The sequence below is a fragment of the Maylandia zebra genome, linkage group LG7 (genome assembly GCF_041146795.1).
Source record: "Maylandia zebra isolate NMK-2024a linkage group LG7, Mzebra_GT3a, whole genome shotgun sequence".
In the NCBI taxonomy this organism is placed as follows: Eukaryota; Metazoa; Chordata; class Actinopteri; order Cichliformes; family Cichlidae; genus Maylandia; species Maylandia zebra.
The window spans coordinates 31,202,773-31,217,196 of NC_135173.1; the positions used below are offsets into that span (position 1 = coordinate 31,202,773).

The following is a 14,424-nucleotide window of genomic DNA, read 5'->3' on the forward strand; positions in this document are numbered from 1 at the left end:
ATATCTGTAGGTTTTGTATCCCTTGAGGTGTTACTGGGGTTATTGAAAATGTGTATATGTGTGTATGTGTATACAGTGGGGCAAAAAAGTATTTAGTCAGCCACCGATTGTGCAAGTTCCCCCACTTAAAATGATGACAGAGGTCAGTAATTTGCACCAGAGGTACACTTCAACTGTGAGAGACAGAATGTGAAAAAAAAAATCCATGAATTCACATGGTAGGATTTGTAAAGAATTTATTCGTAAATTAGGGTGGTGGACACACAATTAGGTGTGTTATTAGGTTAGGTACACACACACTTGTACCCCTCTCCTTGTTCGGCCTGTGAGTTTAGGTGGACGGCCTCGTCTTGGTAGGTTTACAGTTGTGCCATACTCCTTTCATTTCTGAATGATCGCTTGAACAGTGCTCCGTGGGATGTTCAAGCCTTGGGAAATCTTTTTGTAGCCTAAGCCTGCTTTAAATTTCTCAATAACTTTATCCCTGACTTAGACAACCTCTGAGGTCATCATGGAGCAGCTGTATTTATACTGACATTAGATCACACACAGGTGCACTCTATTTAGTCATTAGCACTCATCAGGCAATGTCTATGGAGAACTGACTGCACTCAGACCAAAGGGGGCTGAATAATTACACACACCCCACTTTTCAGTTATTTATTTGTTTGGAATGTTTGGAAAAATGTTTGGAATCATGTATGATTTTCGTTCCACTTCTCACGTGTACACCACTTTGTGTTGGTCTTTCACGTGGAATTCCAATAAAATTGATTCATGGTTGTGGCTGTAATGTGACAAAATGTGGGAAAGTTCAAATACTTTTTCAAGCCACTGTAAATGCATAAACATGCAAGATCTCCTGCCTGAAGTGCGGGAGTGAGCAAATTTATTAGACCACCCGTCGTAAATGCATGAAAATACAAATATTTTAGAAACATGCCAAAAGCTTTTTAACACAATAATTGTTGTTTTTTTATTAGGCAATTGACAAACTGAATTAATGTTTCTTTACCCAAAATTAAGCCGGCACACTGAGAAATCAGAAATCAATCAAGTAAGCAAGTAAATAACTCTAAATTGGCATCTTAATAAAGATAATAATAATAACTGAGTTCAGTTTTATTTTATTATATTTATATATCACCAAATCACAACAGCAATTGCCTCAAGGCACAATAATATGCTTGACTATTTTTCCGACTATTTTGTAAAAATGTAAATAAAAAAAATTGTGGATAAAACATCAATAATATTTTTGCAGTAAAAATATTATTTTATTTAAATAGCCTGCATATACTGCTCAGTTAACCATTACAGAAAACCCAAAAAGGATTCCTTTAATTATCAACACTGTCAATATTTGGGATAAAACTTTCATTGAGGAGCGGACAAATACATTTGCTAAGAACTGTTTACCAATCGAAACAAGACACCCTTCAGCCCAATTAGCTTAAAATCTAAAGTGATACATGTTGTTTTTTACTATGTCAAAAAACAATTAAGCTAGTTTTCGTGATTTCATGATTTTAGAACACTTAACCCCTTTGAAGCAAATATGTGATTTCTTTGTCATATTGGCCATGAGAGATGTCCAAGCGCTATTGTCCATAAACGGGGGGAATGGTGTGTATGATTGTGGAAATCAGTGTATTCGGAAAATGGGGACAGAGCGTCGTCTTTGATAGCTTCCTACCCAACCAGTGAAAGCTTCAATGCAGAATGATTCCTGCTCCTAGCCGTTCATTGGCTCGCCATCCTTTTCCATACCCCAAAAGGTTCACCTGGCCTGCATTAAATAAACAAGGCCAATAAGAAATCACAAGAATAATACAAAAATGTCAGCCAGTTAAGCTAAAATACATTAAGTTATTCCTGTTTACACAACTTATAAATAGATAAACAAACAGTATATTTAACCAATAAGGATTTAACTAAAACATTTCAACTGCTATCCGGTTGTTCAGTGATGACGCGACGAATCCTACTTCCGGGTCTAAAGTAGTCTGCGTTTAATATGGCTTTTGTGTTGTTAACATGTTTAATGTTATGTATTTTCTTCTATTTGATCTTAAAAAGCTCCTAAAACAGTCAGTGATCACTGTTAACCTCCCTCGGCTTTTATTACCGCTAATCATTTATTTAAGCTCAGTTTTTAAAACCTTAGGATGTAACTACAGCCCAGCCCATGCAGCAGTATATGAATGACTAACTTCGTATTGTGGATGGATTATCTCAGTTGTTCTCCTGGCTGAAGTTTGGTCCTTTTACAGCATCCTGCCATGCGATTACATTTGTTCCTGACCACCGAGAACACTCACGGTAACTTTTATCGAGTGGGGAAAAAAGTTAGCTTGTTTATATTATGCTAACATAGCTGTGTCGCTAGCGGTCACGTAGCACATCATTATATACCAGCTAGCCAAACTTCAGTAACCCTACAAACGTCACTGCTGTTTAGTTTTCTGTCTTCATTTATGCTGGAAGTGATAGCAGAGCTGTACGTTTTAATTTGTTTCCAAAACCCCGCAGTCAGGACATGCTATATTGTATTTAGATAGAAGCTAGCGAGCTAACTCCCTGCTAACTTCTAACTCCGTTAAATGTCATAAATTCCGTTTTCATGGATGCCTGAATGTTAAACTCAATTGTTACACCTGGTAGAGCAGATCGCTGATCATTTTATTAAAGATGAAAGACTTTAGACAGTTTTTCAACTCTCAGTAATGCCATAGTGATCGTTTGATATATGGACCTGCAGCGGAGTTTAGACCCAGACACGGCTAGTGACGTCAGACTGAACAACCGGATACACATAATATATAGCTTCACAACATTTGTTATTCAACAACTATCGGTCAAATCAAAAATCAAAATCAAATTGTTTGGACCGGCAGCAGCCAATTAACCTATTGGCTGAGCAAAGTTATGTGGTTGGAGTCATGCATTTGTGATGCGTTCATTAGCAGGAAATAAGTGCAGGAAATTACTAAATTCTAGTAAAACAGATTTTACTCTGGGTTGCACTTGTACTTGTGACATGTGCAGTGACAATAAAGTTGAATTCTATTCTATTCTATTCTATATTCTTCAAGAACAGCTTGTTGCCCTATTGGGGCCCCTTGTTAACTCTCTCTCTGATTCTATAAATAACCTGGGCATCTATTTGGATAGCTCCTTTAAGCCCAAAAAAGTGTCATCTGTAGTTAAATCTAGCTTCTTTCAACTATGCCAGATTTCTAAAGCTAAGCGTTATATACAATACAGGAGACTTTGAAAAACTGATCCATGCTTTTGTGACCTCCAGGTGTGACTACTGCAATTCTCTTTACTGTAGTCTCCAATCCGTCTCTCTTCAAAGGCTACAACTGTCAGAATCCTGCGGCTCACCTTCTTGCCAGAGCTGGAAAAATTGATTCTATCACTCCAGCTCTTGTTGATTAAATTGGTTACCTATCAAATATTGCGGTCAGTTTAAAATTTGGCTACTCCCTTTCAAAATTCAGAATAATATTGCACCCAGTCAGTTATCTCACTGATCTTCTCAATCGGTACACTCCTCGCTGAGCGTTAAGATCATCAGGTCAATCACTCCTGGCCCAACCTAAGTTTAAGTATGTGACATTATTGAGGCTTCTTATCAGATGTGTTTTATGCTGAAACCAGCAAAAATTAAATGATTCATCATTCTGATAAAATGTTTCGTGCATGTTCATCGAGCCAAACATATATTTACTATATTACTTCATCATTGGATCTGGACATGAACCTGCAACATGAAGTGGATACTGATACCAAACTTTGCAGAAACCTTGGTTTTTAGTTTAAATGACCAAATAACATCCAATCAAAAATAACAACCTTCTTTCAAGGCTAGAAGTAACATCCCCCAAACTCTCCCCAGACATGCCACCCGCCACACCTCATCTGGTGCAGATAATTAGCAATTATGCCTCAACAACACCCAGACGCTCAGACTCAGTACAAGGCAAGTAGGAGTTACAGAGGGTGTAACACCTCATCACTGTATTATATCATTTACATTGTTGACCCTGTTTTTACCTCTGAGCATGACATTAAGCTCTCATTAGCACAATCCCATTTTAGATCAGCGTTTAGCATATACACTTTAGGATTACAGAATTTAAGATGAGATTTTCCTAAAAATGATATAGGTAGACAGCTCATTCTAATTGTTATATGTTCCATACAGTGTGTATGATTTTCTGACTTGCCCCCAAAATTACAACTATTCTCTAAGTATTAACTTTATTTCCAGCCTTAATCATGCATCATTATTCATGTTTTTAAACATTCTTTTTTCATTCTAATAGAAAAACTGTTCCACTTGTTCCCTCACATAATTTCAAACCTTTAATAACCAGGAATTTAAAAAGTATTTATAAAGAACTTGTTAAAAAAAAACCTCAAAATGAACACGAAGAGGTTGGAGACCAGATGATTAAAGTGGGGTCTGCAAACACAAAGAATCCAAGAAAACCATCAAATTACAGGAACCATGACATAAACTATAACAATAATGTAAATAACTTAATAAAAGTATGTTACTTTAATAAAATGTGAATTCTGTTGGTTATTTTTGTCTTTTTGTCTCTTTGAAAGATGACAGAGTTATACAAGAAACAAAATCAGAGTGAGACATTGAAATAAAGTTCACCAATTGTTGAATCAACCATGGACATCAAAACTATGCTGTATTCACCTGACTGGACACTGAACCATCACAAGCATCGGCTGCTGTAAAAGCACATTAACAAAGATCACAGCAGCTGACATTAAGGGTTTGTTGTGGGCTGCATCAGGCTGAGTCCCTGCACAGCGAGGCACAGAACCTCCAGCAGAACCTCTGGGGGCAGCTCGGGCCGGTCCCAGCCGTCACTCAACTCTTTCAGCTTCTGATCGTTCAAACAGATGAACTCGGCCGCCCAGCGGAGCTCCCCTCCCTCCTGCAGGGGGACGGGCAGGGACTCTGGCAGTTTGGCCCGACCGTCCTTCAGACCATCCACCTGGAGAAGCAGAGAGGGAGCTGTTGTCTGATCAGATTCAAACATGAGGAAGACTCTGCCCACAGGCTGCTGATAGTGGGCGGAGCTGCTGTTGATGTGCTTTTACACGTGTGGGATTTTCTGTTTAGTTTTAGTTTTATTCTTCATCATAAAAACATGATAGACGATGTTTTAAGGCAACGGTCCACAACCCCTGGGTCTCGGACCGGTACCGGTCTGTGAGTCATTTGGTACCGGGCCGCGAGAGTTGAGGCTCAGGTGTGAAATGTATAGTTTCAGGGTTTTTATCGGTTTTCAGCGTTATTTTGTTATCGTTTTTATCGTTTACTCGGTTTTCCTGGGTCTTTTCACGTGTGTTATGAATAAAAAAAATTTTCGGTACCGGTACTAGTTTTATTTTATCGTATTTATCCGCGACACCTTAAAGGGCGGTCCATGAAAATATTGTCGGGCATAAACCGGTCCGTGGCGCAAAAAAGGTTGGGGACCGCTGCTTTAAGGTGTCAGATTACACATGTTCAGTGTGCTGAGTCTGTAGGATAAGGTGTGATGAGACTGGCAGCTGTTGAGAGGAGCATGTAGATGAATGCAGATGAATGAGTGAATGGACCCACCAGCTGATTGAGCACTCTCAGAGTGTCTGGACTGCAGCAGGTCAGAAGTGGCGGCACTTCATCTGGCAGAGCTGCACAAACATGAAGAAGAAAGACAAAGTTTGATGACGATGTGACGAGCTGAAACACTTTTCTTCAGATGTGTCAATAAAACTGTGAGCTGAGCTCTCACACACTCCCAAATAACACCTGAGCAGCTTTATCTCAGCTCCACCACCTCCTGCTCACATACCACACCTCATGTGGAGGATCTACATGTTACTGGATGGGATAAATGTCTCAGAGCGGGTCATCTGACTGGGTTCAGTGACCAGGTACCTAAAGCTGCTCACCCTCTCCACTTCAAGTCTCCTAACTTGAAGTTTATCCGGGGCTTCAAGCTAGGGGACTTGAAGTGGAGAGGGTGAGCAGCTTTAGGTACCTGGGCGTCTACATCAGTGAGGACCTCACCTGGACACTGAACACCACACAGCTGGTCAATGGCTGTATTTCCTAAGGAGGCTGAGGAAATTTGGTATGTCAGCCAAGATCCTCAGCAGGTTCTACAGCTGCGTTATGGAGAGCACACTGACCAGCTGCATCTCTGCATGGTACGGCAGCACTACTGCTATGGACTGCAAACACCTGCTGACAGTGATAACAACTGCCGAGAATATCATTAGGACTCCACTGCCCTCTCTGCAGAGTATCTACCATCGCAGAGTCTAAAGGAGAGCTGCCTCCATCCTCAAAGACCCCACGCACACCCAACACGGTCTGTTCACACTTTTGCCCTCGAGACGAAGGTTTAGAAGTGTGAAATCCAGAACATCCCAATTCAACAACTCCTTCTTCCCCACTGCTATCAGATTCTTGAGCAGCTGACCTATTTCAACAGTAATACTATTTTTTGCACATCAGGTCATCTTGCATATTAAGCTCATAGCTCTTTTGTACACACATTTATTTCACTCTTAAATTTTGTCTTCATTTATTTATTTATACTATTTGTATTTTATCTGTTCTATTTCTATTTGTATATACTAACTGGGCATCTGTGTGTGGACAGCAAAGAAAGAATTTCATTGCACAGAGAAATGCTTTTCTTTGTATAGATGACAATAAACACTTTGAATCTTTGAATCTGACTTACTGTGCAGAGCGCTGACCAACATATGAACAGCATTCTGCTCACTTGTGGAGATGTTTGAGACATTGAGAAGGTCCATGAAGGAAGAGACAGCCTCAGACTCACACTCAAACACTCCATTACTGCAATGATCCAGCTGAGAGGAGCAGAGGATTGTGATTATTATTAATATTATTGTTAATAGTCTTGTTCTGGAGCATACATTTGTAGAAAGCAAGAGCTGGGGGTGGGCTACAGAGCAGCTTCCAGATGGGAGGAAAGTGACACACAGCTTGGCAGCGTGGTGTACCTGAACTAAAGCTGTGCTTGATTTAAGATCACAAATACAATCAGCAGGTCTGTTCTTTGTTCAGATAAACAAATAAAAAATAAGACAGGCCTGCTGTCCATCTGCCTGTAAGAGAGAGAAGTTTCCACCATTGCATTAACTGATAAAGACGTCAGTGAGAGATGAAACCTGATGAGGAGCTTTTTGTAAATATTCTCCTTACTGTTTTATCCAGCAGAGAGAGATTGTCTCCATCCTCTACGAGCTTGCTGAGTGTTTGCAGCAGATCACAACGGGTCGACTCAGGAAGATCTGCCAGCGGCTGCAGTAGAGCTTCCTTCATCTCTAGTTCTGCAGCAAACAAAGAAACAGCAGCAATGAGCTGACCACACTGTCAGTACATGAAAACAGAGTTTGTGCTGGAACCAGCAGTTTGTTAAACAGCAGGTCTTAAATCTCTAAAGATAACAAGCGGATTATTTCAGAACTGTGAAGAGCTCAGCAGATTTAAACACACACTTACCTTCTTTTACTTTTTTCACAGTTGGATTGCTTACGTCATCACAAAGGAGCCAATCTGGAAACAGATCTCAAAGTGATTATCACCAGAAACTCTGAAAGTCTTTACTCTTACAAAACTGAACCACAGACAAACACACATTTTACAATAAAAGTCTGGACAGACCGACTCTTTGTTTATTCTTAGTTTTTTTTTTCCTACTGATATTCAACTGATAACTACACTTTATTGCCAAAAGTCACTCGTCTGACATGACACGCATGTGACATCCCATTGTTAATCCACTGGGTTTATTATGATGTCGACTCACCCTTTACAGATAAAAAAGCTCTCAACTCTTCTCAGCCTTTCAACAGGTTTAAAAGTGTTTATGGGAATTTTTGCCCATTCTTCCAGAAGCACATTTGTGAAGTCAGACAGGGGTTTTCAATAAGAACGTCTGACACACAGACTCTGCTCTAATTCTTCCAAAATGTTTTCTATCGTGTTGACATCAGAACTCTGTGCAGGCCAGTCAAGTTCTTCCATACCGGACTAACTGATCCATGTCTTTATGGACCTACTGTGCGCATTTATGTTGGAACGGGAGGGGGCTGTCCCCAAATTGTTTCTACAAAGTTGGTAGTAGGAAGTTTTCCAAGATGTCTTGTTATGTTGACGCACTAACACTTCCTTTCCCTGGAACTAAGGTACCAGGCCCTGCTGCTGAAAAACAGCCGAATACCATAATACTCGCTCCATCAAACTTTATACTAAGCACAATGCATCCAGAGAAGTTCTTGACAGTATTTTTAATTTCTTCTTCTTCAATAACACCATTCAAGCAATTTTTCCACACTTGCTACCTCCTGCTGGAACGCCAAAAAAGACCTCTAGGTACCGTTCAAAAAGACACTGAAAGACAGTCAGTTGGTTTTCAACATTAAAATGTTTGCTGGTTATTTCCTGCAAATTGTATCTGCAGAAAGTAAAACTCTGAAGGTAGAGACTCCGTGTAGAGAGCACTCTCTCCTGGGATAATGAAATGTGAGCACCTTTGTGTCTGTCTGTGAAGTTTTTTGGCTATTCATAATTATTTTTGGTGTGGAACCTAAAAAAAAAAACAACCCCAAAAAAAACAAAGCTCATAGTCCAATGAGGATGACACTAAGCATAGGTCTAATCGTGGTTGGTTGAAATGTTGAAATGTTCACCTGAACAGGAAAAGGAGGGATTTATGACAAAGAGAGAAACAGCATAAGGACTTTTTTTTTTTTTTTTTACTGATGTAAGCATTTCAATCTGGAAAGTGTCTGATTTTAACTCTGATGCTGAATAAATAAACTCTGAATAAACTCAGCAGTCTAAAGTGAAAGCTCGATGCTCCGTCGTCTTTGGTTTACAGTTTGATACAGATGTTTTTCTCTTAGTAACATTGAGTAACTGTGAGTGCAACTGTGAATACAAATATGACATCAAAAAAATGTTTTCAAATTTGCAAAAGAAGAGAAGTTCAGACACCCAGTGACCTACCGAGTAAACTACGAGTCCATGGCTCACATGAGATCTCTAAATGAGAGAAAAAGAGAAAGACTACTCAGTGACACCGACACACCGACACACACACACACACACACACACACACACACACACCGACACACCGACACACACACACACACACACACACACACACACACACACACACACACACACATTAAACACAGTGTTGTGCTCTTACTCAGTTTCTCATTCTCTATCTTTATCTCCACCAGGCTATAAGCAAAGATGGATTTTGCTGGCACAGTGAAGCTTGTCTCCGCCTTACTGCTCCCCTGAAGAAATACAATATTATTATTATTATTTAGACCAATAATACATCTTTACAATCACAACGAGAGGGAGACAAGGTCAGAGAATCTTTACTATGACTTTGAGAGTTCTGGAGCTGCTGACAGCAACAGATCCACAGAGGGCAACCCCACACGAACCACAGATATACTCAGAGAACTGGAGTTATAGTAAGTAACAACTATTTTGACTATTTGCAAATGATTTCTCCTTCTGCTCAGTGTTTATTGGCGGTTGACAAACAACGTATTGGTGCATTACCCCACCAAGTTTATCGAGTGTGCACCAAAATGTCACTTAAAGATTAGATCCGATCATACAAATGCGTTTATCAAAGACAACTAAACATTGCCTGATAACTGTTACTTCTAGAAATACTTCTCAATAAATCAATTAACTCTAGTTTCAGTTTAATTCTGTTTAGGTTTTGAATCAGTGGTCTCATTTCAAAATCGTTGCTATATGTTCAGTGTTCCCACATGGTCACTTTAACAGTAGAAAGTTGTATTTATCGCTCTTTGTCACTCATGTCTATGTCACTCTTTTACTGCACTGTTTACTACCTGCACTGTTCTCACATGCCACCAAACCTGCAGGTTAAAGCTTGTTTAATGTCCAGTCACAGTGAGCTGTGTCTTCTTACAATCAGCTCCACCAGATATTATCTGGACAAGTTCAGACCTGCAGTGCCACCCAGGATAAATAACACCTCCAGCCACGGTTTAAGTTCAGTACCAGGCTTTAAGCCTTGTTTAGTCTGCATTTCTTCACTGAGCCTGAAGGAACATTGGGGTGACAGGATAAGTGTCCAACCCTCTTTACACATGAGACATGGATAAAGGCTTCAAACACTATGTCTGTAAATAAACCAAAAACATTGGCATATTATGTACTGATTATAACAGTCCGAGAAGTCTGCTGTTCATGGTTGTTGAATTTCAAATAAACTACCTTAGTGCCCCACCTAGCAGGTTTGTCTCCTAACAGTGGCCCTGGAATGACTCCTACAAGGTCTTGGTTTGCCCTAAAACAGTCTATGGGTTCCTGTATGTGAAGATCAGAAACAGATACTCTTGTCCCTGCAGACCGCTGAATTCACTCACTCACCTTTGCAAAGACACTCAGCATCTTTACATAAGAAGTGAAAATGGAGCCATCAGTCGTAGACTTTCTAATAATTTTGACAGGACTGGAGTTGTAAACTATTTGAGAGACAAACATCAGTTTATCCTTCTCTTTCAGTCCCAGCAGGTTCAAGGTATCCTTGTGTATTTTCCTGGATTTAAAAGGATCCAACACAGAGGAAAAATTGGCTTTTATTTTGAAAATACACAAATAAATAAATAATCAAAAAGACAGACGTACCTGCCCTTGAATCTGCTCACCACAGTTTTAACATTGGCCTTCTTTGTCATCATGCTGACGGGCTGAACCAGTCCATCCACAGAACTAGTGCTGGCATTAATATAAGCTTCACCCACATTCCTGCATTCTCCACCTATACCTCCACTCCCACTCTTCTCTGTAGTGATCCTAAAGTCTTCTACCAAGACTTCCTCGGTGTAATCTGGCAGGAGAATGGAGCATCATTTTTCATACTCGGTTTCATTTTTTCTGTTTCATATGAGGTCAGCATGCTGTCATGCAGGTCAGCTCAGTGAGGGTGAACTGTTTAGGAGACACAGGTTCATGAGTGGCAGGGTTAGTGGGCTTAGAAACCTTTTATTCAAGGCTTTACAGCGCTGGGTCTTTTTTTACTGTGCATAATCAAGATCTGGAAATGTGTGTTTTCACTTTACATTCTGAGGGGCTGTGGCTTCGGCTTCTTTTGGCCAATTTGCATGATTGACATCTCTTTTGAATTGTTTCAGCCAAATGAATCACAGCAATGTGGCATTGTTCATGTCAGTTCCACTAATTAGAAATTACAAGGTGAAAAATACACATCACCCTAAATTACAACACTTGCCCTGTAACAATCAAATGTCTGTAACTGGGCAGAAAATGGTGATTTTTAACGGAAACGTCTCTGAGGCATTGTGGAAGATGAAGTAAGGAAGGAAACATTCTGTAGTGCCAAATGGATGTTTACACATTGGAAATAACGAGCACGGTAAGCCCGATTTTCATGTTATTGATTGTCGATTATCAAAAATATTATGATCTTCTTTTGTGGCTGGTTTGGTGAATTTTTGTCACATTGTGATGAAACTTGCAAACCATCCTATCTTTGTGAATATGAACTACAAGTATACTTTGATAGGTAAAGTTAAGTGGTAAACAATCCTACTTAAATTTATGCTGGAATTATTGTGTGAATTAATGTGCATAAATTATGTATGATGGGATGGTATGCCGGAACACCGGGACTTTTATTACCATGTCCATGTTACAGACAATTAAACGGGAACTTTGCCCTCTTGCTCCCAGTACCAGGGGAAATGGAGGGTAAATTTTAAACTGTCTCCTAAACAGCTCACCAGGTGAACCTGTTGACCTTCCTTCATAGAACCATGGTTACTCAGTAACGCCTTGTTTCTTGATAACGTACCTGGAGAGAAGTTTTCTTCCTCGGTGAGCTCGGGCAGGCTATAGTGTATCACTTTGTACTTCTGTACCGGCCAAAAAATTCCCTCAGTGACTTTGACCAGAGTCAGCAGATCCATTTTACAGTTTAAGTTATCATTAGAGATGAGGTCTGTTCCTCCCAGCGTCTGGACAAATGCTTTGGCTTCAGCAGCAAACATCTTCTGTGGAAACAAGAATAACATTTCTGTACGTCAGCACAGAAGATTTCCATTTTTTTTTCTACATTTATGGCACAGGAAGATCTTGAGGAAAGTAGTTTCTAGTTATTTGGCAGGTTTAGATGCATCAGTCAAAGCAGATGACTCAGTTAAAATATAATCAACAAATAAGAATTAACAGGGAAACTGAGATTAAAACACTCAGCGGATGTCTGTATGGTTGGTGCAGATTTTCATACCAGGTGCCCTCCCTGATGCATTGCTACAAATTATATGTCATAACAAATGCACAAGCAAAAAGATAATCCAAGCAAATAATTTCATTTCGCTGGCGCAATTACATTTCTCTACAGTTTCACGCTCTCTGCATTTGGAGAGAAATCCTGCTCGCACGGCTACATTTACTTTTAACAGTTTGGAGGCAGAACCTAAGGCAGGACGGGGTCACTTTGATGGACACCAGATTACTCAGCTCCCTGTGGGTTCAGGCTCCACTGTAATATTTCATCCAGATAATGTTTGGGTCCTCTGAACAGACAGACTGTGGAGTGGACTGGAGAGCAGGATGTGACAGGCTGTCATTTGGTAAGTAGCTCATTGGTCTGAACTAGTGTCTGATAAACAGCTGTTGCATCATGCTTTGGAAATCTAAAGGCTCCTATTACTACATTACACACAGTGATTGTAGCTGCTGTGTGACAGGTGTGCTAAGTTGTAATGCTTTGTGGTTATATCTGTAGTTACCTAAATCCTTTACTTATATAAAAGTAATAATACTATATTTATGTACATTCTGTAAAAGTACATTTTACTTAAGTAAGTACAAATATTATTCATGAAAATAATTCAATTATATATCATCATTGAGTAGTTAAAGTGTACAACACAGCTGGAGCTAATTCACTGAAGCTAAACCACACAACAATTCATTAGCTGATTTATATTTTATATTAATCTCATTCTGATTAGACTTCATAATGGAATATGTGCATGAATAAATACAATAAAATAAATAAAAACTCAGTATGAAAGCCTCTGTGCTACACACCAGTCTTGAGGATTTTGTGACTTTTTGAAAGTAAGTTTGCCAGGTTAATACCTCCTCAAAAGTCCTCCTCAAAGTCAAGTGAGAGTTTAATGCAGCGCTGCCTGAACACAACTGACACTCAAAAGTCTCTGAATCTTTCTGAGGTTATAACAAAAAGATGATGTCATAACAATCCGTAGTTTTGTCATTCAGAGCGAATTTGCTCACACAGAGCTGATCGCCTGCACGTCTTTACTTCTGAACCACTCAGCTTCTTCAAGATGCTCCTTTTACCCCGATCATCTCACAAGTTAAAGTCATCAGTATGCAGATTTTCCACCGCCTTGTTTTAGCCCACAGTGGTATCACTGTCAGAGGCAATGAGTCTGGGAATAAATGTATTTGTGTTTGTTTTTTTAATATGGCTTTACATGTATTGACTCCTGCAGTAAAAAATCAGTAATGATCTCACTGATGGCATTGCTGGAAGCTAAATGACATCTGCTTGCTTTTCCTTAGTGTTCCTGCATGTGCATGTTAATACAGGGGTGCACTTACAAACTGCTCTAAACAGGATCTTCATCACTTCTCATCTGAGCAGAAATAAGATATTTTTCACATTTGATGCTCTCTTTGTGGGATTATCCAGTAACATGTTATAAAGGTTATGGCATTTACTTTGTTAGTAATACAAATGAATATGATGACAAGAATTGAGATACTGAGATTTTATAAATAATAAAATCTGCTCCAACTTCATCACCTGCAGAATCAATGTTATGCAGAGCTGATGCATGTAAAACCAAATATGATGTTCAATACACTCAAATATGCTTTACCTACTGTTTGATTACTATTTAAATGCGTGCATACATGCAGATGGATCTGATATAATTTTGAACTGTTCATCAGGCTGTAAGCATGTAAAACTTTTTCATGCCTGTGTCCTGACAGCAAAGTTAACTTGAAACATGAATCTTAAAGAGTTTCTTACCTCCGGCAGATTTTCACACCCAACGGCTAAACCAGTTCAGACAATGAATCACTGCACAGTCACACGTGTCAGGGTCAGGTCAATGCAGAGTGCAACAGCTGGAGGTCCCACAAAGCAGCAGGAAGCTTCTTCTAAAAAGAAAATTTAGTTTAAAGTCTGCGTTTAACAGATTTAAAACCAGAGAGGAAAACAACACAAAGCCTGTGTTTGAGTCTCTCAGCTGAAAATATGCTGCAGTGTCTGTGAAGAGCAGCAGGGCGTGTGCTGAAGA

General features: G+C 39.6%; 1 protein-coding gene across 1 annotated transcript; it reads right to left on the reverse strand.

Annotated features, from left to right (window-relative positions):
* Nucleotides 1-871: 871 nt before the first annotated feature.
* Nucleotides 872-14,424, reverse strand: LOC101472674 (uncharacterized). Its single transcript, XM_014409689.3, has 11 exons — nucleotides 14,154-14,424; nucleotides 11,937-12,135; nucleotides 10,751-10,952; nucleotides 10,493-10,661; nucleotides 9,276-9,369; nucleotides 9,071-9,106; nucleotides 7,562-7,615; nucleotides 7,262-7,389; nucleotides 6,774-6,906; nucleotides 5,642-5,712; nucleotides 872-5,027 (listed from the first exon to the last, which is right to left on the reverse strand). Exons 2-11 carry the CDS (start codon nucleotides 12,130-12,132, stop codon nucleotides 4,797-4,799), a joined length of 1,314 nt encoding a protein of 437 aa, XP_014265175.3. The 5' UTR covers nucleotides 12,133-12,135; nucleotides 14,154-14,424; the 3' UTR covers nucleotides 872-4,796.

Excerpts from the sequence above, each read along its gene's own strand:
- LOC101472674 (XM_014409689.3), bottom strand. The coding sequence starts at position 12,132 with ATGTTTGCTGCTGAAGCCAAAGCATTTGTCCAGACGCTGGGAGGAACA. Across the intron at positions 10,953-11,936 it reads GGAAGAAAACTTCTCTCCAG|ATTACACCGAGGAAGTCTTG; the intron begins GTACGTTATCAA and ends TTCTCCTGCCAG. Across the intron at positions 9,107-9,275 it reads GATAGAGAATGAGAAACTGA|AGATCTCATGTGAGCCATGG; the intron begins GTAAGAGCACAA and ends TCTCTCATTTAG.